The sequence below is a fragment of the Aquila chrysaetos genome, chromosome 2 (assembly GCF_900496995.4).
Source record: "Aquila chrysaetos chrysaetos chromosome 2, bAquChr1.4, whole genome shotgun sequence".
NCBI classification, from domain to species: Eukaryota; Metazoa; Chordata; class Aves; order Accipitriformes; family Accipitridae; genus Aquila; species Aquila chrysaetos.
In genome coordinates this window covers 82,238,304-82,264,994 of record NC_044005.1, presented here as the reverse complement: position 1 = coordinate 82,264,994, position 26,691 = coordinate 82,238,304, and the positions used below count along the sequence as shown (strand labels likewise).

The 26,691-nt window shown below is 39.4% G+C and overlaps 1 protein-coding gene across 1 annotated transcript in view; it reads right to left on the bottom strand.

The window, feature by feature from the left end:
* The window catches only part of KHDRBS2 (KH RNA binding domain containing, signal transduction associated 2), a 362,804-nt gene that overhangs the window by 165,471 nt on the left and 170,642 nt on the right, over nt 1–26,691 (bottom strand). The window contains exon 4 of the mRNA XM_030000725.2: nt 12,486–12,632. Coding sequence (XP_029856585.1) covers nt 12,486–12,632 — 147 coding nt within the window. The remainder of the gene's footprint in view (nt 1–12,485; nt 12,633–26,691) is intronic.

The following is a 26,691-nucleotide window of genomic DNA, read 5'->3' as shown; positions in this document are numbered from 1 at the left end:
TTGATATACTGTATGAATAGCCTTTGACTATGGCCCCTGGATAGAGTAATTTACATAAAAACAGGCTAGGGTTTGGCAGAAAATGAAATACATTCAGATTTTGTTTGTTTGCCAGTTTAATAATAAGGATATGACTCAGACAGCTGTTTAGTTTGAAATGTGACACAGGAGAAATTATTTTTTTAAGTGATATTGCAATACGTGATTGCACTACAAAACAAAATGGGCTTTTGCATTCCAGCAGAAGATAGGATCTCTGACCATGCAAAAAGTTGAGCTCTGAGTAAAGACTGATTAACCAAATTAAAACAGAGATCTCTTTAAACATACTGCAACATATTCACACTGTTTGGGAGACAGATGGAGATGGTAAAAGCCCATTCTCATGCAGGTATGCAATAGCATATCAGGGACTCATACCATTTTATGACATGAATCACCCACTGTACCACATTGAAAATGCGGTAGTGAAGCAGACTGCCAGGATTCCCATTGCACAAATATTTTTCAGAGCTTTATATCACCTCTGTCTTTAACTGCACCTGCTTTCAGTTTGGTATGCAAGCTCCTACCCTGGATGCAGTTCGTTTTACAGACCAATATAAATCTATGAAGTGCTTTTCAAAGCAAGATACACAGAAAAGTGTAGACTAGCCAATATCCAAGGCTCAATCTGTCTTTCTGATGTGTTTACAGGCTGAAAAGAAATCTCAATCAAAATCAGAGGAAAATCTTTGTTTACATTAGCATTCATTCATTTCACCGATTTTTAACTGATCAGTTTAAGGACAATGACTGGACAGAGATTATAGCTGTTTATTGTGTAACTTAGCACCATGTTACCGATGCAAATGCTCTTTTTGACACTGAGGGGATTTTCTTAGCCCCTCTGAGAAACAGCTGTGGTTTCCTGAACCTGCTGTAATTACTGTTACTATACACCTCTTGATTGCTTTTCCCCATCTGTTTTAACTCAGTGGCCCATGTATGTTTGGCACCTAAGGAAATCCTACAGACTAGGGACTTGTGACTAGATTAAAACAGCTCAGAACTAGTGTCTTTAGAACAAAGCATTATTTATGCACTTCCTCAAAAGTAACAATGATGTAAAGCAAATAATGAAAACAATGAACAGCTATTAATTGTCACTCTAAAAGTGCTTTTTTTTTTTTTTCTCTGCAAAGTTCTCCATGACCTTTTAAAGCCCTCATTGGTTGGAAAAAGTCACCTGCCTGTGACTCCCTGCCAGTTGTCCCACTGACAATTCTCGGACAGTATATGTCTATTCATTTAACCCTAATCTTAGAGCCTAATTAAGAGCCCAGGGTCAACTACTGTTCAATATCTTACTTTTGAATTTTAACACAGTTTAGAAAAATGAAGAAACAACCAAAAGGAAAATTCTGAAAAATAAGGACTTTCCATTGTTTTCAGTTCCTTCTTGTACTGTCCTGCTCAGGCTAACTCTGTGGTAAGTATCCATTATAAACAGAAATGGAAGTATCTACCTTAATCAGAAATAGCCACAGATCCTGCTCAGCTTGTGACACTGTCTGCTTCTAAAAATTTCTCACTTCCTCCAGTCTGGCCCTAAACCCTCTGATTTTCAAGAGTGCTGTAATCGAGGTGTTCCTCACTGGGTCATTCACAAGTCATGCAGCCATGAAAATTATGCTGAAGTTGAATTAGTGTCCAACAGACACAAATCTTGTTCTAGCATGTCTAAAGCAGATAGTTCCATTTTTTTCCCGTGTTTAGTTAGTAAGAAGTGTAAAAATAAACTGCCTGCATCAAAGAGTTTTCAAAAAGCTGAGAGAAAATGGCAAGCAAGTAGGTAGATAGTAATTGTACTCAAGTCCTTTAAATGGGAAATATGAGATAATTCCTCTCGAGCATGCTTTTGTTGACTTCTGCATCCATCCTCAGCCTTCCTCTCTGAACAACCTCCTGCCTCTATTTGCTAGTGAGATTCTGTCCCATCATTCCCAGCTGACTCCCATTTACAGCTTTGGGTACCAGACTGCCCCACTCCTCTTTCTCCATAAGGTCTCCAGTCAGCTCTGAACAAAACTGATCACTAGGCTCTAGTGTCATCATGTGACTCTTCAGAAAGGTTATGCTTCATATAGACTTTCTTTTATAAACAGGCTTATGTACCTATAAGAGTTTCATTTTGGTTTAATCTTAAGTCGCCAATGGTTTCCCTTTGTAGTCAATGGACTACGGGCAGCTCCAGAGAATGATCCCTCTCTTATTAAAATCCTTTTCTAGTTTCACACTTCCTTTATCTGGAGGTATGTCTCTCATTTTGATGCTTCCAAAGTAAAGTGTCTAAACCTAGCAGGGAGACAAGATAAGATGCATCCCAATCCTCAGCATTTTTTGCATGAACGCACAAAAGCCTAAGTGGGCTGATGGCTGGGGACGCACTTTGAGGCACCACTCTCACACAAGAAGTCTCTTCACCTGCTTAGTGGCTACAGATTTTGCCACAGGGTCTAAGTATTTCACCACCTGTGCCCCTCTGTAGGCCCCACCCAAAGGAACCCACTGGGTTGAGAGAAGAATATGCTGAAATAAAATAATCTAATATCAAGATGCACATCTCCATCTTCAAAATTTGATACACAAACCAGGTCTGACAGACAAAGAAGTTTCACATACCAATTCCTTAATAAAATTGCTACAGACACACCGATTTAGGGAAACTTTCTTATTAAGAAGTTTTGAGCCCTGTCACTTACATCATACGAGTGATAGATTTTTACAGGACTATCAGGTGTCACTAACACAATTTTATCAAGAAACATTCTCAATGAATATGAAATCAGATTTGTTGACAAATTTATTTTTATCAAGCTATAAAAAACATTAAAGCAGTGGTTAGATTCCTTTCTCAATTTTTTTCTAAGTTTCAGTCTTTCCCAACCATTCGGTGAAGGCCCGGTGTCAGGCTGGTCGCAGCACTACCACCACAGTCACGCTACTACCGCAAGTTTTTCTTTCACTGGCCACGGTTCTACTCCACTGCTTGGAATTCCAACCCAATTAGCTTTTGACTCACTGGTCAACTCCAGCTGTATCTGACAAATGTTCCGTAGTCCTAAAGCAGTTTCATGGAAGTGCTCATCCAGAAGGGTGAGGAAGGTACTGTCAGTGTCCTTCCTAAAGAGCAAATGCCCACATAAGGTCAGCCAAAAAACCCACAAATGAAACAAGTTGTGAATGTCTGGAATGCATAAAGCTTTCAGACAGAGCACACCCCCCCTACCTGACCCCCCCCAATCCAAACACAAGACACGAAGTCATTAGAAATCAGCCTTCATTAGCTCCGCTGCTCACAGAACTGCTCTCAGACCAGCACGCTACGACCTCTTCTCCAGTTTCCTGACTTTTTTCTAAACAGGTTTTCTTAAAATTAACATTACTGTACTAGTAATTGCAAAGTATCGCATCATTTCGGTAAGCTACAACTACGCCATCCTATATTTTTCCAGCTACACAACTGATACTTATGGAAACATTCTGCTTTTCCTGCATCATTAATGTTATTGATAAAGTTACCATCTCCAGGGATTGAAGTCTGTGTCTTTTTTAGGATTTCTTTTATTTCTAATGTTCCTTGAACTCATTTGTATTATCATCACATTGCTGGCCACACATTTCCTTCACATCTATTCCATTAAATATGGAACTTTTATTTTATAATTGCTATTAATCTGTCTTCTGCATCTTTTCCTGATTTTTATACAGTGATTACTTATAAGTTCTTGCCACGCATTCATCACTGAAGCTGAACCAAAACCATATTAAACTAAAGTTATTGTTTTTCTGTAGAAAGCTGTTTTCATAGTCAACCAACAATCTTTTCTTTTCCACTTGATATTTGAACTTGTTTTTTCTTTTAAAAGTCTCTCATGCCAGTGAAGTTTTGTCGTATTATTCCTTGCCATCAGGACACTTTAAACCTTTCAAAACATCAGGAATATATACAAATCTATATCGTTCACTTACTGAAACCTTCTCACGTTTGCACATACTGAATGTATTCAGGCTGTTGTCACTGGTCTTGTAGAAGTCCATTCTGTGGATGAATGTACCTTTTTCCTTCATACAGATAAATTCTGCACAGGTTTAAGTCGTATGGCATGGCACAGAGCAAATGAGACATCCATTTTTAAAGATCTCCAGGGATGGAGATCAAAACTCTCATCAGCGACACCAAAAGTTGTCAAAGGGTAAGAGAGAGCACCTTGTTGATTAACAATTCTCTCTTTGGTTATAGCAGAGAGAATATTAAGGATAGCTGGGCTGTTTTTATAAAATTCTGTTTTCTAGGGGAAGAGTTTATTGAGTGATTCAAAAAATCTGTTTTGCTCATCATACTTATAAATTATATTAAAAAAATTGAGTAGTGAAGTGACAGTATTTCATTTAAAGTTATTCAGGGCAATAAAAATCTCAAGGTTACTGCAAAGAATTGCTGAAAGATCTCATTATACTCCATTAGAAATAAAACTGGCAGAAAAAATGGAGTGCTAACAAATGCAAAATAATTCACATGAAAATAATTAAACTTAAGTATTGATAAACATTAAAATACTGAAAGTAAATAGCTGTAAACTAGCTATATTATCATTCAAGAAAGATGACCTGGATTTTTGACGAATGCCATTCGGAAAACATCAAATCAGTGCAAGTGAGAAGAATGGTGGACAGTACTAGAAAAAAACCTGACACTAAACCATAAAATAACACAAGACCCATTTCATTAGTGTGCTGCTTCTTGACTGCCAAGATGAAGCTACTGTGTGCTGTCCTGGCCATCCCATCCCAACAACAACAAAGGTGTAAGCTAAGGAAGACACAGAAAGACGTAGAAAGGATAGTCAGAGGTATGTCATGGGGATAATCAGAGCTACCTCCGCTTCTGTACAAGAGAAGATGGGGGGCTCAGAAAAGAAACAAATCCAGAGCAATGTACAAGTGAGGACTGGCGTTACGATTATCCATTGCTTTTAACCATGCATGGAGATGAGGGCACTCATAAAGTGTTAAGCAGTGGCTTTAAAACAAGAGGAAGTGGGCTTTTGTTCTATGCACAGTGCATAATTGAACTGTCAAACTCATTGCCACCTGATGTTTCTCTGAGGCCAAAAACTTAACTAAGGTTCAACAAAGCATTTGACAAGCTCAGGGAAGAGAAGAAAGGTCTACTGCAGGGTATAATGCGTGATGGTCTGGATACAGCCTTGAAAAGATTCAATTTTTGACTGCTGGAAGCTGAAAGAACACAACAGAGGAAGATTACTCTGTATTTGTGCTTTTTCTTTTATGCTTTCCTAAGTGAGCATAACTCAGCACCCTCACAACTGGCTACGCTGATCTTTGCTACATTAAAAAGAAATAAAGTTTAAAAATGCCACCAAAACCTTCTCTCTTCCCCTTTTTTTGAAAACAAGCAAAGAAACAAAAACCCCAAACAAAGTCCAAACCTCAACTCACTGACTGGGTATTATTTGCAGTATGCTTTTCAATTTGAATTAAGGCAGGAAAAGACATCTTTTATTTGAGTCTACCTCCACGAATGAATTAAACCTCAAAAATCCCATTGTCATTTTGCTGAAATAAGTGAAAGAGAGATAAAGTAACCTGGCTAAGCCACAAACCAATTCCCTAAAAGAGCCAAAATAAATAACTCTTATCTCCTTGCTTTCAGTCTTACGTTTATAATCCCAATATTGTCCTTTTCTTTCCTCATATTGATGGCTAAAAAAAAAAAAAGACTAATATATATGATGGAAACACATAACAACATCTCACACATCTTTTTTTTTTTATCATTACAAAGTAATTCTTTGCATGAAAAACAATTATTTTAGATACACTTTTCATGCCTGCTTTTATATAGAACCACATGGAATTTTGTTTTCAGGCCATGAAGTTGCAGCCTCTTCACCGGGTCAAATACCCAACCTTTATTGATGGCATGATTGGCCAAATTGGTACTCACACACACACACAGCTCTTAAATGAAATGCCAGATGTGTAGGAGGGTCTGGTGGTCCCTCTGAGGCGCAGGCGTTTGTACAGTCTAATGTGCAATACCACAGCCAACTTCTTGCTACATATTACAGACCTCCTATTAAGAAACCAGGAGCAATACCATAGAATTCAAATTTCTCTGCATGAATTTTATCACCTACGCCCAAATAATTGCTTCTCATCTGCCACTGGTGAAAAACTTACATCCTAGCAAGAGGAAGCAGCAAGACAAGCCTATAAAATTGCTGATGAATACAGACTCACCAAGAAAGTTGTAAATATTTCTTTAAACTACAGCCATGTCTCAATAGTACGCTCAGATTAATCGTCAGTGTAAAATGCCCAATCAGGTTAATGACTCTGGTTAATCTGAAAGGCAAAACAAAGGGCTGGCTCTGGCAATAAGGCTGTGCCTTTTATATTGATTCCTTTGTGTGTCACGGAGAGATCACCAAGGGATTGCTTTCACAGACTAAATATGTCTCTGGCATATCTAAAAAGGTCTTAATCCCCTCAGAGTGGGAGTATCAACCCTTAAAGCACAGGTGAGGCTGTGAAGTAGCTATACCACCTTGAAGCAGCTGGGGAGCGAAGCCTAGGCAAAAGGTCCTCATTGGTCTGGCAGGCCACAGGCGACCCACTCATCACGACGCAAATTTAAAGACATTTGAGGAATTACGTGCTCTTTGTGTTGCTATCCATTTTATAGTTTCAGAGCAGAAAGAACCAGCAGTCTATATCACTAAGTACTGGAGTTTAATTTTCAATTCAAAAGGCCGTTTTAGTGTACGTCTCCACCCCCAAACCTCCACTTTGATGGATAGCTTTAGGGTTATTTTCATCCCACTTAAAGTGAGTGATTCAAACTACGCAAGTTCTGCTGCTCAATCAGACAACATAATGGTTAAGAAAAACACTAGAGTCTGCAAAAAGTCAAGAACCACTGTCCACAAGTTATGGTAACTCTCTTGAGTACACTTGTGTTTGAACATATTTATAATAATTTTAAGTAAAGTTTAGGAAAAAAAAGCTGTGAAGAGGTAAAGCGCTATGGCATTCTAGGCCTTGACAGAATCTCTGAGTTTTTTTTCCTTGATTATCAAAACTTGTGTGTGAAATTGCCAGAGATTTTGCACACTGGGAAAAACAGAACCCAGCACAACAGAAACAGCTGCTCAAATAATTTCTTTAACACAGGTTTAAAATAATTACTGTAGTAATTATTTCTTACTGCAAGTATCTTTGCAGAATATGCAAGTATGGATTATTTACTTCAACAGGTATAAAAGATGTCTCTCTCAGAGATGGAGCTGTGCCACTGCTCACCGTCATAGTCAGGGAAGTATTTGGCCTGTTGAGGTTCTTCGAAAGAGGACAAAAAGACTGACACCCCCCAACCCTGATAATATAGCTTATTTAGAAACAAAAGTAAGATTACAAAACCATGGAGTGTTAAATGGTATGTAAACAGAGATTTCATGTTATACTGCAGCACAGAAGAAATTCAGATGGCTAATAAAAAATGTGCAAAATAAATGTCACATACCTACATGTACTTGTTATGAATCAGTCAAAACTGTGTTTTGCCAAGAAATTGTTATTGTGTACTGTATATAGTACAATACAGCCAGCACAACATGGCATAACAGATCATTAGTAACTTTGGTCTGTAGTATGTATGAGTTACTATATAGAGAGTAAATGTATGTTTGAAGTAAAACAATTTCTTCTGAAGCATTAGCTAGAGAAAGACCTTCAAGGGATTAAACTCTACTTTAAGATTATTTAATGATTCCCACTGAAACAAACTGCTATCGAAGTTTGTTTTCAATTCCCCCCCGATCTAAACTTTTTCATACATACTTCTGGTATGAATAACTTCCAGTATGAAATTACTAACTTTTTATTTCACTGAAAGGCTCTTTTTCCTCACTAATTTTCCATCTTTATTTAGGAAGACTGAAGAGCTGATGCTGGAAGCTGGATCAGTGAGAACACTTATTCTTCTTAAATGACTGGTAAGAAAATTATTTTAATCAATGGTATGGAGCAAGGGGAGATAAAAGGATTTAAGTTAACTACTCACTAAGAGATTTAGGCATCTACAAGAAAGTCTGGAAGTCATTGTAGCCTGAATTCACAGCAACGACATAAAAACCTTCATTCACCTGCTGCCTCATCACGCTGATTCCTAATAAAGGAATCTGATCTGATCTGATCAGCACCCTCAGAAAACACTGAGGTATACAGGCAGATGATCATGAGCGATTGTCCATCAACTGGACTGCTTTAAATGACCATGTGTTTATTCCCAGTCCTTGAGTGGTGCCAATATGCCTCAATTTAAAACGGATATAAGTGGCTAGGAAAATGTATGCAAATAAGTTGAACAGCAGCTCTTAAAGTCGTAATTGGTTCAATTTCTGATCATCTGACCACACAGTTGTAAACAATCTTTTTAAAGTGGTCGTGTCACTGCAGCTGCAACCTGCCCTCTACATAATAGCTCCCTATTACAGAGCACTCACACATGAAATGAATGATCAGTATCTGCTTCCCTCCTCGTCCCAAGGGATGCTAACCATGTCAAATAAAAATGCTCTGCTTAAAGGGATAAAACAGTTATCAGAAAAAGATTTTGCATGTGTTAGGAAGCACAGAACTCCTAAAGATGCTATAGCCCCTTACTGTAAGGAAATAATAGCTTGTTCAGAAAATATATTTGTATGTTTGGACGTAAATCAGAATGATATAGTCGTATCTGATAAGAATAATGGAGCATTTCATTGGTTGTTAATGGTGAAGAAAGCTGCACAGCATTTAATAGCTATGAACCTTTTAAAATCAGAAGAGCTTGAAAAGCTTCTAACCTATTTCCCCCCATATTGGCCATTTTAAACATCTCCCCTTCTAGTTCACTGACCCTGCATCCCATTCTGAGGCACTGAGACATAACATCAGCCTTAGGTTCCTCGCCCGGTCCTAGGTCCCTGGCAGTCTGGGGTCAGAAGTACTTGGCAGTCAGATACCGATGGATTTTATCGAAATCTGTGTTGGCCACAGATGTCCTCCTTCTAAGCATCCCTACCGTTCATACCTTCCACATAGCTAATACTGGATAACTTACATTATGTTAACATCAGTTCCAAATTTGATCTTTACCCTAAAACCTTGACTTGGGGGAGCACATCTTGGTTTTTATTTTCACTAGGTTACCAAAAAATCGATGGAGCAGGCAGTTGTGTTTCGAAACTCCAAGGTATTAATCCTATTTACTTAACCATTGGTCTTCTGATCTGTCATATTTCGATTATATTCAAATTTTCATATTGAGAGAAAACATCAAAATAAAACAGAGCACAATATCTAGATAGTAATTGAATACAAGACCCCTCCGGCAAAAGCCAAAGTTTTGGATAAAACCCACAAAAGATCTAGCAAAGTCAGCTGCAAAGTAAATCTTACCCAGCAGTTAGCAACACCCCGATGGCAGCTCCCACACAGAACTCAAGCCATTTGCAAAACGGCAGCAGCAGACAGCAAATGAAGCCGCTTGGCTGTAAAAGCATGTCAGGCAGTGGGTGATCTACCGAAGGCTGCAGATGCTGGGGGCTCAACCATTCCCTGAAATGCCTGTTGGAGGGATCCCAAGGCAGCACCTGAGGCCGAGCTGCCTGCAGCTTTGAAACGTGTTAACATGTGGAACAGCCAGTGCTGACAGCGGTACTTAGTTTCTACCTCTCACTTGGAGGTGAGATCTTCACTAGTAAAAATTTTGATACTATTCTTGGACAAGGTCTAAGGTGAAAATGAAGTGATCAAATTTAAATCAAAAGTACTTGTTCATTAAAACTTTGCTTCGGTTAATAAATGCTCTTTTTTTTTTTTTTCCTCAGTCCTATTCCACACTTTTCTCTTTTTCTATTATTACATTTTCTAGGCACTTATTTTAAAATTCAGTCTCATTAAAACTTACAGATTGAGTATAAAAACATTATTCCATCTTACTGACACAATCAGTGTAATTTCCGAGGGCAATATTTCACTTAAACTTCACAAAATTTATAAGCAATGTTGAAAACTCATTTGAATAGTTTATTACATCCTTGATTTGGCATAAATAAAACTGTTAGGTTCTACTGCTTTCACCCCTGTCATGCAATTCTAGTATTCACTACTGCAATAAATTAGGTCTTATAAACAGCAAAACATCATAAAACAAATCCAAGAGATGCTGTAAATAAGGAACAAAAAGGAAATTATCTAGTGGAAGCTTTTTTGAGTGTAAACCCCTTGACACATGTTGTAACCAGCCAGTTAATAATTGCTTTGTAAATTGTTGTAAATCTGAAATGAAGCAGAGGGGATAAAACTAACACACAAGTCATAAAGTACAATTGTTACTTGTTTGGAGTGATTATTGCCACTGACAACCAAGTTCAAAATTTTGTAACAAAGAACCTGTTTTTATATCTCCTCCAGTGTAGCTATTATACTTGTGCTGGAAAACACATATAATCCTTAACAATAAATAATGTGTCACACAAAAAACATGCTTGGGCAGATGCTGAATATTTACAACAGCAACATGCCACAAATTTTAACACCACTCTCATCACACACTGCTCTCTCTCCCTTATTCACCCAAAACAGATTTCCTCAGGTTGGACAGAATACGTAATGGATTTTAAAAATCCAGGGGGGCATAGAACGGGTACCATCATCACTGCGTCATGCTATAATGCAGGAGCTCTCTTCCAGAATGAAGAGGACATAAAAAGACAACTTTAAACAGGACCTCTTACAGAAACAAATTAAAGTTTGGGAAAGTCATGAACAACTAGAAATAGGGTTCTCCAAAGGACAGAGACTGGCAATCTTTGTAATTGGCCTTGTTACCATTTTTAGCTACAACACTCCAGACTTTTCAGGAATGTGTTACTTAACTATAAATTTTCTTCCCGTGTTATGGCTTGGCAGATCTTCACCATTAACTTGCAGCCAAATTATCATTCCATGTTATGTGGCCAGTATTACAACACTGACCTAATTTGTCCCTTGTATTATATATATATTCAACACAGAGTAAGAAATCATGAAAAAAATGCTTTCTTGTCTCATGGTTATTTCCCAGAATTTGAAGCGGTATTTTATTACCAGTGTTCCCAAACTGGAAGCATAATAAGGCAATGGAAAAGGAGAATCAGAAAGATAGAGTCAACTTGTTAAAATATAGCTCATTTATGGGCACCCACTTGGTGCCAACAAACTTTATGATTTAAAACAAATATGCAGCTGTTAATTTTTAACAATTTTAAATTACTTATTTTGTAATCTTAAGAAAATGTTTAGTTACTCTAATATATTTGAACATTTTCAATACTGTACTTAAATACTGTTGTAATGTATTCTCCTTTCCCCCACCAAGAAGCCATCACCAAATAAAACGTTTAAGTTCTGCTGTGCAAATACGTGCATGCCTCACCTGAACATCTCTTATCTTGGCTTCATATTACTCATAATAAAAAGGCTTTCATTGAATCCTTCCATTATTATCGAGAGATATGAACAATTATTGCACTTCATTTTGTTTATCACAAATAGAAACAAGCTCCCATTATATTTTTTTTTTAAGGAATGCAAGTTCTGAACATTTTTAGAGTGCTAAATAGTCTCAGGATAGACCTCAAGACGATAACTCACATAATTCTAGTACTACACAAAGCAACCTTTACTTAGCATTTAGCATGCATATGCTTAAATTCTAGGACAAATTTTAAGTATGAAAATATCATGGAATACTGTATAAATGTGGAGAAAATAAATTTCAGAGTTTGATAGAAAATCAATGAACAAAAAGGTAAATATTTCAGAAAGTGATATATTTAAAATAAATCAAACTGAAAAGGTTCCCAGCTTTAGAATATGTTTCTGCGCTCTCCTAGCTGATGGAGAATTGCTAAACTGTGGTCTGAGTCACGACAAGCTGTCTGAACAGAAACGTCTGAGGAATGTTTTGCTCATGCTGTTTGCTCCACAAGAAATTCATTAACTCCATTAGCAAGATATTTGTATATATCATTATATATACAAAAACGTTTTTTACAGACTTAAATATTAAAAAATCTTGAAAGTGTACTCACATACTAATGACTAATGTCTGCAACCAAAAAAAAAGTAATCCACCCTTCCCTCCAAAAACCAAGAAAGGAAAGCAAAAAACAATGACAAATGGAAATAATAAAACACCTAGAAAATACATCAGAGGATCAACTGTGACAATTAATGGTCTGTTTGGCATCCCCTGAGATGAAAGAATGAAAGATGAATGTTCAACAGGACTTTTTTTTTTTTCCTTGAGCTAAAGGTGCTTAAAGAAGGCACAAATTCAATCCAGCAAAACTAAAACCAGTCACAGAAGAATTCTATAAGCCACTTACAGGAACGAGGAATTTTTTAATTTCTTCCAAGGCATGACTCATACGAGAATACGCCTCTCCAGGTGGAGCAAACACTTCAATTAATACGTGAAGCTCATCACTCAAGTGCGCGTATTTGGCTTCTCCACTTTTCCTTAGTTCTTCCTCCTATGAAAAAAGGGTGGGGTTTTTTTTTAGAACTGGGAATCTGCTAATTTTGCATTGATTTAGCATTTACAGAGAACATGACAAAAGGACATAATATAAGCAGACTTCTAAACCCCTTGAGAAATAAAAGTCTAGTACAAGCCACTTAAAGATTTAAAAATCAATTTTGAGTGTTTGAATGATAAAACCAGCATAATTATCATCTACAACAGATTTTAATCAGCACAGTGAAAAAATGCTAAATACTCTAGAAGTGAGTACTGAAATATTAAATCCATAATGGAAAAGCTGCATTAATCTCTCTGAATTTTAGCTGTTCACAAAAAAATGCATGTGGGTTGGGGCAATCCCAAGCACAACTACAGACTGGGCAGAGAATGGATTGAGAGCAGCCCTGCGGAGAAGGACTCGGGGGTGTTGGTTCATGAGACGCTCAATATGACTCAGCAATGTGTGCTTGTAGCCCAGAAAGCCAACCGTATCCTGGCCTACATAACAAGAAGCGTGGCCAGCAGGTCGCGGGAGGGGATTCTGCCCCTCTGCTGCGCTCTGGTGAGACCCCACCTGCAGTACTGCGTCCAGAACTGGGGTCCTCAGCATAAGGAGGACATGGACCTGTTGGAGCGGGTCCAGAGGAGGGACACGGAGACGATCAGAGGGCTGGAGCAGCTCTCCTGTGAAGACAGGCTGAGAGAGTTGGGGTTGTTCAGCCTGGAGAAGAGAAGGCTCCAGGGAGACCTTACAGCAGCCTGCCAGTACCTAAAGGGGGCCTACAAGAAAGCTGGAGAGGGACTTTTTACAAGGGCACGTAGTGATAGGACAAGGGGTAATGGCTTTAAACTGAAAGAGGGTAGGTTTAGATGAGATGTAAGGACGAAGTTCTTCACTGTGAGGGTGGTGAGGCACTGGAACAGGTTGCCCAGAGAGGTTGTGGCTGCCCCATCCCTGGCAGTGTTCAAGGCCAGGTCGGATGGGGCTTTGAGCAACCTGGTCTAGTGGAAAGTGTCCCTGCCCATGGCAGGGGGGTTGGAACTAGATGGTCTTTAAGGTCCCTTCCAACCCAAACCATTCTATGATTCTATGAACTAAAATAAAGATCCATTTAACCATTCTGGAGCACTTTAACAAATGCTATTGTTTATTAAAGTCTTTAAATTATTAAATGAATATCTGCAGGCTGTACATTTTAGTATTGCTAAAGGAAAGCATGCCCTAGTACTTCTATTTGAGACATGAGGTCTCAGTTTCAGTCCCAGTACCGATATATGGTACCTATGCAACCTAATGTACACTGGTTAAGATGGTGATTCACCTCAGCTAGATTTATCTTGACAATCTTTGGGTCCCGGTTTTCCAGCTATAAAATAAGCCTAATAATCTACCTTATGTTAGAGTAATGTTCTGAACCGTCACTCCACTTTCTTATACAAGGCCTTGAGATCGTGAATGTAAATTGTAATGCACATTCATAGTAGTTACCTCTGCATAAAAAGCAAAGGTATAAAATAGTGATCATGTTAATGGCATTGGCTGTGACATAATGAAAACATAATGAAAAAATTATGTCATTACTACACAAGATAGCAATAAGTAATGCTGAAGAAATGATGAGTTGGAAACTCAAGTCTTCAAAAATATTTTGAGAAATGTAATTTTGAAGAAAATATGTGTATCTGCATTCTATAGATGGAAAACATAATCACAGAAAAAGAAGTAAACTCATTTGCTTGAAATTGACTAAGAAGTTATAGATTTTAGTAGATACTAAAATAATACTTTATTAATATTTAGATACCTAAGATATAAAAATTGGAACAATAGGTTACAAATGTTATTTACTTCGCTTATTTAATTCTGCATTAACTTCACTTATTTTAGCCTTGCCTAATTTACATCATTGCTTGACACCAAAAATATTTGCACGATACTATGCTTCAAACAATACACATACAGTTCTTTATATCTACAGTAAAGATCCAGCCCCAAGGACTTTCTGATTTTTCACAGAATACACAATGGTTACATCCTTTAGCTCCAGAGCCCTAGGTCTGACTCCATGGTAAGTCAACATTTTGCAGATGATGATAAAATCATAACTCAATAAATGTGATCCAGGATTTTATTTTAAAAATTTGAAAACTGACATAACTGTTTTCAAGTAAAAACTGAAAATTAAGATAAGCAGCACAGATGGTAGAACATTTTTATCTTTAAGTATCTTTGGCATTTTAGCTTATCACTGAAATCTCACTGAAATGTCCATAAGAACCAGAGCATACTATAACAGTCTATCATGAGATGTTACAGTACTTTTCAGTTTTCTGGAAAAAAAAATTTGATTGCAGCTTCTGGAATAATTCAACATGAAGTATTTCAACAGAATTAAGTTTTAATAGTTATAAAGTGACATCCTAGTAATTGCTGAAAGTTTCTTTCATACTGCTTTTTTAAGATTCTTAAATAACAGAAGACTACCAACAAACTTCGCAAAAAATATAAATTGGATTTTTTTTCCAAGTAGAAAAAGTAAAAAATAATGTTTGGCTCATTATTTTGATGAGGATTTTGCACTGCTAAGACATCAGTAGGATAATTTTATAACGCAGACCTGTCTTACAGAAAGTTAGATACATGCTTGTATGGTGGTAACAACAGTAATGATGTTTCTCTTTTATTTTCTCAGCAAACTCAGGAATTCTTAAAACACATCATATTATAACCTTCCTCCTAGGTTCAGCACATGCTTTCTGTCACTACTCAGCAGTCATTTCTATAGTTGTTAGAAACAGCAGGCTAGGGCCGTGACATCCTCAACATTTCTTTCTGAGCCTATCTAATGATGTTTTTTCTTGTGCAACGCATGGGGTTAAAGACTGAATTTTCACACAGTATTTCTTCCCGCAACGGGGCAAAATGTCAGAAAAATGCTTCTTTTATTGCAAGCGTGTGTGTTGATAGAGAAACTTAAACCACTTCAGGAAAAATATGGAAGAGTAAGAACTCACAGACCTTGCAAGCACTGTACCAAGCTTTGCTTCCCAGAGCCAGTGAATGTATTTTAGGACCGAACGTAGCCTTACATTTAATCGTATGTCAGGTATCAGGAATCTAACAAGCAAAACAACAGACATAACTCGCACTATTGAGGAGACACTCGTCAATATGGGGTTACACCTACCTGCCAGGTAATACAGCTTTTCAAGTGCAGTGCAGATGAATGGGCTCTCCCAGGAGCACATGAAGTTGGACAACACCTTTGTAAGTCTTCATTAGCAAGCAGCACAACCCAACTGCACAGCAAAATGGTCAGTGCTGCAGACCCGACATCCACACGACTTATATTTAGGATGACAGCGTTACCCCCTCTCTAGCACTTCAGTGGGTTTTGCTTCCTGCTAGTTGTAGGCTGGTTGCACAATCTGAGTTCCCATTAGAAGTCAGAGGGCCTTCGTGGAGCCCAGCTCTGGTTTAGTTTCATAGGACAGGAGTCTAGCTCATGCCCCGTAATCTCTGTTCACTGGAAGTAATGGCCCAGTCATTGGGAATGATCAGGAGGCTCTCGAAACTGCGCTTCTGATTCAAACTAGAACACTAATGAATGAACACCCTATGTAGTATTGGTAGGGACCAAGATGGATTATGAGACTTTCTAGCATCTGTTACAGGAAGGCAAACTGAGTGAGATTGTTATTTATAAGGTTATCTGGGTGCTGTTGGCCTTGCAAGACTCTGCACCCCTAAAGGTCTCCAATGCTCCAGCTCAATTACCTGTGGACTTTGGCTGTTTCTCATATAATTCTGCCTTAACCGCCTGTGAGGTGCAGCTATTCCCCATGGTGCTGTCTCGAACTTTTGTCAGATTCTCATAGCTTTTTCTGTTCTACGATACCCCACGTCATGCCCAGCAGTTTTACAGACCCTATTCAGCTTGCACAGCCTTGGCCAGGGTCTACCCAGCAGCCCAGTCGTTCGCCCACAGCCGTAGCACGGGAATTGTAACTGCTTAAGCCCACTCGTGTAGACATGAACTGAATCACAGTGAAAGACAATGTGCATTGAAAGCCTGCTGGATTCGCTGTAGTGAACTACCCTGAAAACAATCAAAATGCAGTTAAGCCTTAGGCACTGGATCTTAGGGAAAAAAAACAAACAAATAAACAACAAACCTGAGACCTGATCAGTTCTGATTTACAAAACAAATGGAATAGATTCCCTGGGTTTCTGGATCAGTGATGGCAATCTGTCTTGGTGCTGACCCTTAAGTTAATAATATGGTTCTTGCTTACTGCATGGTGATGATGTTTAACTCCGCTGCGGGTTGCGCACAGCAGAGGAAACACACACCACCCTCCAGAGACAACTGCCCCCTTGTCCTGATCCTCTTCCACTCCCTTTTGCATGCCAATTCCCTTCATCTCTCAAGACTGACAGTACTATACTCCATACCCGAACCCAGGTCTCCTCACATTCTGTGCTTCGGGCTTCCTTCATCCTCATCAGCTGCCTTACAGCACATTTGTCACACGGTGCTGAAGTCCACCCGCCCTTAACCTGACGCATGGCTCCATAGCCCAGTCCCTCATAAAAGGTAACAGGTATTTTGAAACACTGGCTGTGTTTTATAATTTCCAGTTGACCAAAGCAGGGAAAATGAATTATAAAACTCTAGAGCAGAAATTTGAGGAGTACCAACCTCTGCAAAAGTGAAGCATGTGAGTGATAAGAACATAAAGGCCAAGAAAAATGATGAATTCTCTCTGGATGAGAAAGCAGCCTTACCATTTTAAAAGGATGCATGCTGACAGAGAACTGATTTCTAGCCGCAACCCCGGCCAAAATGCTTGAATAAAACTACTGGAAGGAACTTGAAAGAACAAATGGAGTTTGCATAGCAAACACAACCCAGATTGATGAACAAAAAGTGTCCTCATAAAATTGAAATAACCAGAATATCCAAGAATAATAGAAGAGAAACCTGCAGCAGGAATTGTGTAGATCTCAGAGATAAATTTTATCAATACAATACATAGAACTTCCTATAATGTAACAAATACAGCTATGAAAAGAAACAACAGGTACTTGAAGAACAATATAAGAACTGCAGTGGATTTCCTATCTTGCAAGAGTTTGCAAATAAAAGCATAGCGCAGAGACTAGACAAAGATGATAATCACAGCGCTGTTGCTACAGAGGCATTATTCATAAGATCAACGGACAATGCTACAGAAGAAAATTAATGAGGATGCAGTTTGACAAATGCAAACCTATTAATTTTTAATCTGGACATAAATGCAAAAATCAAGATGTTGTCTGCAACAGTGACTGTAGTAAAAGTAACAAGTGAACTATACGGCAACAAGTAAATCAGAATAGATATAATTTCTTGGTGATACCTGTTTTGGGGTTAAATAGCTTTCAGGTCCTAGGTCCATCAGTGGAGAAAGAGAACAACAAAAAAAGAGGAGCAATTTGAGAATGGATGAGGTGGAATGGGACAGTTCTCAGCAGAGTACAGAGCAAAGCTAAAAGAGCTTAGCCATCCCTTGACTCTTGTTTTTAAACCAGTTATTCTCGCTCCACGAAGAAGAATAAAGAAGATGGAGATGGTGAGTACATGAGGAGACCTCACACAGCAGAGCTGAGAGAGTGGGTGTACAGCACCTGCAGTCAGCCACAGAGACTGCACAATGAAATATACGCATGTAAAAAGAACATGGCTTACAACAGAGGAAATTTTTGGAGATACAGGTGACAACAATTATTTTTCTATACTTGATGCATCATTAAAATTCTTGTACTTACTTTGGTGAAATGGAGCAGAGATTTGTGTACATTCAGTATTGCCTTGGGCAAACAGGCCCTTCAATTCAAGGGTGCTTTATCTCCTGATGCTTTTCATAATGAAATACAACAACATCTTAATGGCAAAGAGGTACTAAGCTGTACCTAGATCATATTTTTATTTAGATAGGTGAGAAGGAAAACAGAAGACAAATCAGTAGAATGCGATGATAACACAACCATTGAATCACTATCGAAAGAGCCCAAACATCTGGGGTGAACATTAGATGAATGAAAAATATAAATTCTGTGAAAGAAAATAAATGTGTAGGAGAAAGGTTAACACATTAAAGCGGTACATGCCAAAGCTGACCACTGTGACCAACAACTAGTGATCTATGTATAAATTACCTGCCAGAAAACTGATAGAGCAGACACAGAGTTCACAAACCTACAAATGTTCCTATACTTGTACACATCTAAGCAAAACTAAAGCAGCAGAGGTAAGAATCACCTGGTCATTAGACAACTGCTGCTAGAACTAAACAAGCCAAAGATGTTCAATGAATATAACCAGTGAATTGCAAGTTTGCAAAGCTAATGCAGGAAATTAAAGATCCTCAAGAAATGCACAATTGCCATACGTAAAGATGCTTCCTAAGAAGATTATGTTCATCTTAAAACTTATGATTACAACTAGGGACCACTGCATTCAGGGTGCCTTCAGATTCAGGAAGAAGACTTTGCCTTAATTAATGAGAGTACAAAATGTCATGTTTTTATTTATGAGAGGCTAATTACCGATTTGTTGCAACCAAGTTACAAAGTAGGCTGGTTGAACTCCCACCAAGCTGTTACACTCCTATGGGCAAAAACATACCTTACATGAAGTTTTGGGTTTTTTTCTTCCTAAAGTTGTAAAAGTCTAATCAACGAATTATTAGTAGTCTAGTTCCATACTAACGCTTGCAGCTGAAATTACATGTAGGTGAAATGAGATATACACAAACTTTCTAGTGTCTGACCCTTTCCCTGGTGTTAGGCTCACCTTTCCACTGCCCTGAGGGGTCCTGAGGTTAATGGCTTCAGCTGGGGTGGCATTGCTGTCAGCTGGCAGCACCTTGAGCCTTTGCTGCAACATGTGTAATACTGATGGTGACAATTCCTTCCTCCTCTCGCCAGGAAGCACTTGGGGTAATTTTTAGGTTTGTGAGCATGCTAGGTAAGTTCTCTTTCTCCATCGTTTTGCAGCTCCACTCCTGTCCTGGTTTCAGCTGGGATAGAGTTAACTGTCTTCCTAGTAGTGGTACGGTGCTGTGTTTTGAGTTCAGTATGAGAAGAATGTTGATAACACTGATGTTTTCAGTTGCTGCTAGTAGTGTTTAGTCTCAAGTCAAGGATTTTTCAGCTTCTCATGCCCAGCCAGCAAGAAGGCTGGAGGGGCACAAGGAGTTGGGAGGGGACACAGCCAGGACAGAGGACCCAAACTGGCCAACGGGGTATTCCATACCATGGGACGTCATGCCCAGTATAGAAACTGGGGGGAGTGGGGGCGGGAGTTATCGCTGCTCAGGGACTAGCTGGGTGCCGGTCGGCGGGTGGTGAGCAATTGCACTGCGCATCATTTGTACATTCCAATCCTTTCATTATTGCTGTTGTCATTTTATTAGTGTTATCGTTATCAGTATTAGTTTCTTTTTTTCTGTTCTATTAAACCGTTCTTATCTCAACCCACGAGTTTTACTTCTTTTCCCAATTTTCTCCCCCATCCCACTGGGTGGGGGGGGGAGTGAGCGAGCGGCTGCGTGGTGCTTAGTTGCTGGCTGGGGTTAAACCACGACAACTCCCCACCCAAATTCGGTATATATGGTAAGTTTTACATATGCTGCGTAGTTCCTCCTTGCTCTCCTCGTTCCTCGCCAAGTGATTTCACCCAGCTCCCCGGGTCGCACTCCCTTCATGCCCGGCGGCTGACCTCGGCGCCAAGGCCCTGTTTTCGGCCCCGGAGCCTTCCTCATCATCCCGTGCCTTTGCCTGCGAGGCCTCCTCTTCCCCCGCACCCCCCGAGGCTGCAGTTTTATCCCAGGGCCCTAGCAGCGCCCTCGGCACGGAATTAACGACTTCTTGCCGCTCCCCGTTAGTTACAACCGCGGTACAAACGCAGGCAGGAGCTAACACAAGGCGGGTGAGGATCGCCGGGCCCTCAGGCAGCTGCTGCAGCAGGAGCCCAGGCCGCGGCCCGCCACAGGCGACGGCAGCACCCTTCTGCTGGGGCGCAGGGGAACGAAAACATCAACGGCCGACTGCCTGCGCCGAACGGGGCTGAAAAATACTCCGGGGACGCAGAGGGGGTTTTTGCGGCTACAAACGTCTGATTTTCAACCTAAACGCGGGCCTGCCTGCGGCCTGCTGCTGCCAGCGCACTCCCGAGTTCAGTCAGCGGGTTCCAACGCTCGATTATTCGCGCGACTGTCCCCGGGTTTAAAAACAGTCGTTTGGGCTCTGCCACAGAGGCAGCTGTGGTCGTAGAGCTGCCGCTGAGGACGAGCCTCTGCCCAAAGCGACCACGAGTGGCGAGCACTGAGCGCCCCGCCGAACCTCGCCACCGCTTTCCGACGGGCTCCTCGCCAGCACACGGCGTTTTGTTCGACTGCGGCAGGCTGCGGGCAGCCGGGTGCCGAATCCACGCGTTCAGAAGGACAAACACAGTTATTCAGTGGTTTAAAAAAAATTAGGGCTAGAGAGATTTTATAGTGGCTGATGACAGCGTAAGAACTTTAAGAGCTTACTGTGTCAAAAATAAAGCAACGAGCCTGCGGCACGAGAGAAAAACATCCTTTTGAGCAAAGCAGGCATAGCTTTGTTTACACTGGTTGGAGGAAAACGTACTTTCTTTTCCTCGGCTATCATTCTTACTTTCTGGAAATTATTTCACTAGTTCTATTACATCTTGCTAGCTCTATTTATTTCATTGTGTTTGGAGCCAAGTGATCTTGGTTTTATAAATTTTAATCCCTTTTTTTAGAGACAGAGAAGGTGAACAGTCACCTTAATGTGATACAAATGTTATAGACACTAGAAAGCTCTACTAATGTTTTAGGTAATTCAACAAGCGAGCTGATGACAAATTATCAGACGTCTTGAAAAGAAGGTTAACTGTATTTATGCTAAGAATTCTATACACTGACAATAATAGTAGGATATTTATTTATCTGTAATTCTTATTACTCAGGAAACATTCATCTCAATATCTGCGAAGTATAAAGAGTATTCTCAAAAGCTCTGTTTAATCAAAAATATTATTTGCTATTTAAAATATATAAACAGGAAAATTTAAATTAAGTATCTACATCCTCTTCTTTTTTTCTTCTCTGTCATTAAGTTTATTATTATTATTATTATTATTATTATTATTATTATTATTATTATTATTATTATTATTGGTCCTATGAGAACGCAGCTTTTTCTCCAAGGAATAAACAGGCAGAATATTTGTATCATTAAGATTTGCAAAAGGCATTCTGTCTTTAAGTATAAGGACTTGTATGAAAATAAATGTTTTGAAGATCTCAAGGTTCTGAATGAATTCTTTTGCTATGCACTACTGAACTGAAATATAAGTCAACTCCAGTTGTATAGTAGTCAAGTACTTTACAGAGTTTGGTTTTGGTCACCTAAAGGAAATAGTAGAAAGAGTATTTCTACCACACAGAAAATTCTGGAGGGAAAAATCCATGCCTAACCTATTTTATGTATAAGCAGAATGAAAAACTTGTATTTCCAAAGAGTCAATCAGCAGAGGGCTAATGTGTGCACTTACCTCTGACTACAAACGAAACTGAAGCTTCACTTTGGGAATTCATTTATTTGTATATTTAAACCCAATTTCACGATGAAAGCTCCAAGTACACACTTAAAGGTAACTACTTGCTTAACCACCCATTTGATGATGGATGCCTCCCCAAATACCAGCCTAGAGAATAAATCCACTGATGCACATAGGCATTACTTGGGACCCTAATTGCTATTGTAGGTGCCTACATAAAGAGATCTCCAAGCCTTTCCAAATCTAACTGCGTAACCTATTCACTTAGCTTATAGCTGCAGAAGAACTAAACCACTCAGGATTTAGGCATGATTTTGATCCTAAACACCAGATTGTGGCCATCGAAATTCCTGTTCAGTTGCTTCCTATCCCTGAAAACTACAGATGCCAGAGTTGTCCACAGTAATGTCCACAGAAGTGTCTGACCAGCAGCGCCACGTTAGGGTGGAGGAGATCTGACAGTTATTTCAGGCTTAAGCTTCTTTGGGATTCATAAACTAGCAAGGGACTAAATAAGACAGACGTTCTGAATACACTCCTACTAGAATAAAAAAGTAGCTCTGCTGCCCTTTTCCTTAATGAGGTAGCAGTTGGAGTGCTCATCAAGTTACGCATTACAAAAGTTAGGAAATAGGACGCTGAACAAATTCTTTCTGTAGAACTGAATGTAATGCCTCCAAGATCTTTCTCCTGAAATAATGTTATCTAGAGTATTTCATGGTGTGCACAGATAGAGCTATTTTTCATCACTGGAGAGTTTTTATTACTGTTCAACTCATTTTCTGGATCACTTACGAATAGTTTAACAGAACACGTCCCCAGATGGCTCTTGTGGGATTCATCTTGCAACTTCCCTAAAATGAATTTGTTCAGTGTCCAATATCAATTAAAAGGACATCCTCTATTAGGTATTTTTAAGAAAGGAAAAGAAATGAAACTGCAAAACCTGTACTGTTCCCCCACCTTCAATACTGAGGACTGTTCTGGTGCCCCAATTTAAAAAAGTATTAGAACCAAAAAATATCAAGATGAAAAGGATGATTATGAAATATTTCCATATGAGAAGCTGAACACAAAAGTCTTGGAAATCTTGATGTTACTGCAGTTCAGGATGTCCTCAAACAACTAATTCTTGGAAGACTCCTCAACTTTCACTAGCTCTTCTGTTCTTACCCAAGGTTTCAGTCCTGCAACTTGCAGGAAATGCAGACTGAGCTTGTTCTTACATTATTCTGCCTCATTTGGAAACATGAATGCATCTAGCGGGGCATGATGTGTTGTATACATACAGAATAAAACAACATGCAAATCTAATATGTTTTTGTCCTATGATATTTGTAATTGCTTGCTGATGTGTTAGGTGTATCTTTTTCATTAAACATCACCTATAACAAAGACATGTACGCTTAAGGCAGTTATGTGTCAAATACGGAACTCACTTCCAACAATGTTTCTCCCTAGGCTGCATATTTTGTTTAAAAGATCCTGTTACTAATTAGTATTCAAATGAGCTCAGTGTAGTATTACAAGTGCTTCATCTAGAAAGCAAGGCAACACTTCAGCCACTCTGATTGCTCATTATAATCAGAGCTGAGAGAGTGCAGAGGAGAGAGATTTACAGCCACTTTCGGCTGCAAATTCAGGAATCACGACTGCTGCCAAGACGTGCGGAGAACCGACTGCTGCCTTCACCTCCTCACCTCCTGCGGTGGCAGCCTCCCCCGACCCTCCCACCCAGCGGGACTTTTTGAAGGATAATGTTGTCACATCTCTGACCAACCCTTTGAAGTTCAACTGGGAAGCCCGTGCAAGCGCAAGGTTTAAAAGCTAGGAGTGATCAGCCCGTTTAACTCCTCATTGCTTTGTCTGGCGAGTCTCCACCATTGAGCATGTTTCCACGTTAATGCTTCGCACCCTGAACCTCAATGGTACCCGTGGTGCGGAAAAGCTCCTTTCCCCTGACTGCCGTATTGGCCTAGGCAGGGGAAATGGGATGGTTTGGATTCCAGCAGTTGAGAGACCTGGCCGATAAGCTGTATTGCAAAGTTCATTTTCCTGCAACTGGGCTGATTGCCAGTTATTATTTCCTAAAGGCTGTCCCTTGATTAACCACGACACTGCAAACAAAAGCAGCAAACGGATTTGAGCATCCTACCACCAAATTTAGAAAGAGACCACTATTTTCTATATCCCCTTGATTCTCATGCAGCGATGCGGAAACCACATCGGTGGAGGGAAGCCACGTTGGCGGAGACAAACTGAACTCTGGGGAATGAAGGAGGAAAAGGAAGTTTATAAATAATTGGCAAACACTGTATCTCTAATGGCATTTACACAGACCAAAATGTTTCAATATCTCAAATGACTTCAAAAATGCACTATCTCCTGAAAAAGTACTTCAAATAACAAATAAATCAAATGCCTGAAAAATCAACCAGTGTGTCAAAGTCTTTTTCACAAAGATATCCTTCTTCTGAGCTAGAATTTTAATGTCTCACAAATGAGACATTTCCTCTCACATGGGACAGTCACACATGACTCTGCAGATTTCACTTGCTTTTTCTTTCCTGGTAGGATTAGGTTTTGCATAATGACAAAGAACACAAACACCCTTTTCAATGGAAAAAATACTTTTTCCTCTACTATCCAGAAAATCTAACTACTCACATTATATTCATTTAGACAAATAAATTTTACTGAAAGTCCTTGGACATTTCTCACAAAAGTGTCAGAAGTAGTTAACAGATGAGTATGTTATAGCAATATTACATATATCATGATTTTATGTCTGACAGATTTACTGAATGCAAATAAAAGTGCTTGCAAATAGATTCTCAGTCATCTCAGCCATGATGGTGATTTGCTCTGCAAAGATGGAAGAACACATTTTCTAATCTCCTCATAATGGAAAACTGTAAGGATATTAGTCCAATATAAGCTGTAAATGAGTCTGACTAAAAACCCTGAATTTTTTAATGAGTAGTGATTATAGCAATTCTAATAGCAATTCACTAGAAGGCTCATTTTCATGAAATGTGCAGAGTACTCGGACCATGGACAAGTCAGGTCACACACAGCTCCTTGGCTGTGCAGCCTAGACCTGACCTGAACTCTGAACCATGAGAGAGTGACTTGAGAAGCTACCGCTCGTAAAGGAAAAGTAAAGGAAGTCAAAGTGAATTCTGACAAGTTTGTTTATCTTAAGATAACTTGCCTGCGGAGGGATGATGGTAGCTTTTGGTTGGGGTAACTTAGCCTGTGACTCCAGCAGGAGCTTTGGTGCTCCTCACTGCAAATTTCTAGAATACGTTATTTACTGAAGAAGAACAAAGACGTATCTTCACTGGAAGGCAGACTGACTCCTTTGGCAAGGTACACAGAAATCCTAGTATCACAGAAGAAGTAGCCTGGAGGACGGCAAGGGCTTTCCTCTGGGAAGTTCCACATTCAGAATTCCATGTTGTTCTTTGTGCTGCCCCAAAGGAAACACAGGGTGTGCATTCACCTCAGAGGAGCTTTCCCCTGGCTGAAGGGGTTACTGGCACTAAAGCGGCCTGGCCAAGACGTCAGTGACTAAGTGCTGACAGGGCATTTCCTCCAAAAGCTCCCAGTGTGCTGCTCCTGCTCCCCTCCCCAGAACTGCCCATCTCCCGCGAGTGCTCTTACGCCATCCAAACCACAATGGACTATCACAAACACACCGAACAAACATAAAATTGCAAGAGTAAAATAATTTAAAAACTCAGTTTAAAGCAGATCACTGTACTCCAGAAAAGGTTAAGTACCAGCAATCTTCAAAGAGTCAGCTAATTTTACTGCACTAAAAATTAATATTCATTTTGCACTTAAGTTTTATCATCCAGATCATCCTTGGCAATTTAACGCACTCCTCCAACCCCCTTTATGCTCCCAGATTTATGCAAGAAGACATAACCTTGTGCACAGGCTTTGAGTGTTGCAAAATTTTCATTACGTGGTAGCCATATCTCAGATAATCGCAAAATATGCAGATTACATTAATTAATTATAGTCAATTCTGCTTAATGACACCATCAGTTTACTACAGAATTTCCTTGCACTAAAAGGTTTTTGCCAGGAAACATTGTAACCTGCCTCTGGCTGAAAATGAAGCATTGCATTTGTTTTCCAGTTCTTTAGTGCTTTAGCACCTGTGGTCTCCCTTGCTGCTCATTTTCAATACCAGTACAAATGAACGTAAAATAAAATTGAACAGCAGCCCTGTTTATGGCAGACTTTCCCCCTAGCTTTCAGACAAAAGATGAGGGTATTTTTATTGTTGTATGAGCATCCTCAAATGTTCCGACTGATATTAAATGCTGCAAAAACCCACATTTCCTTTCCTTTCCTTTCTTCCTTTCCCTCCTAAATTGAAAAGAGGGTAAAATAAAAAATAAATCCTAAATCAGGAATACATGCACCAGAGAAACTCTT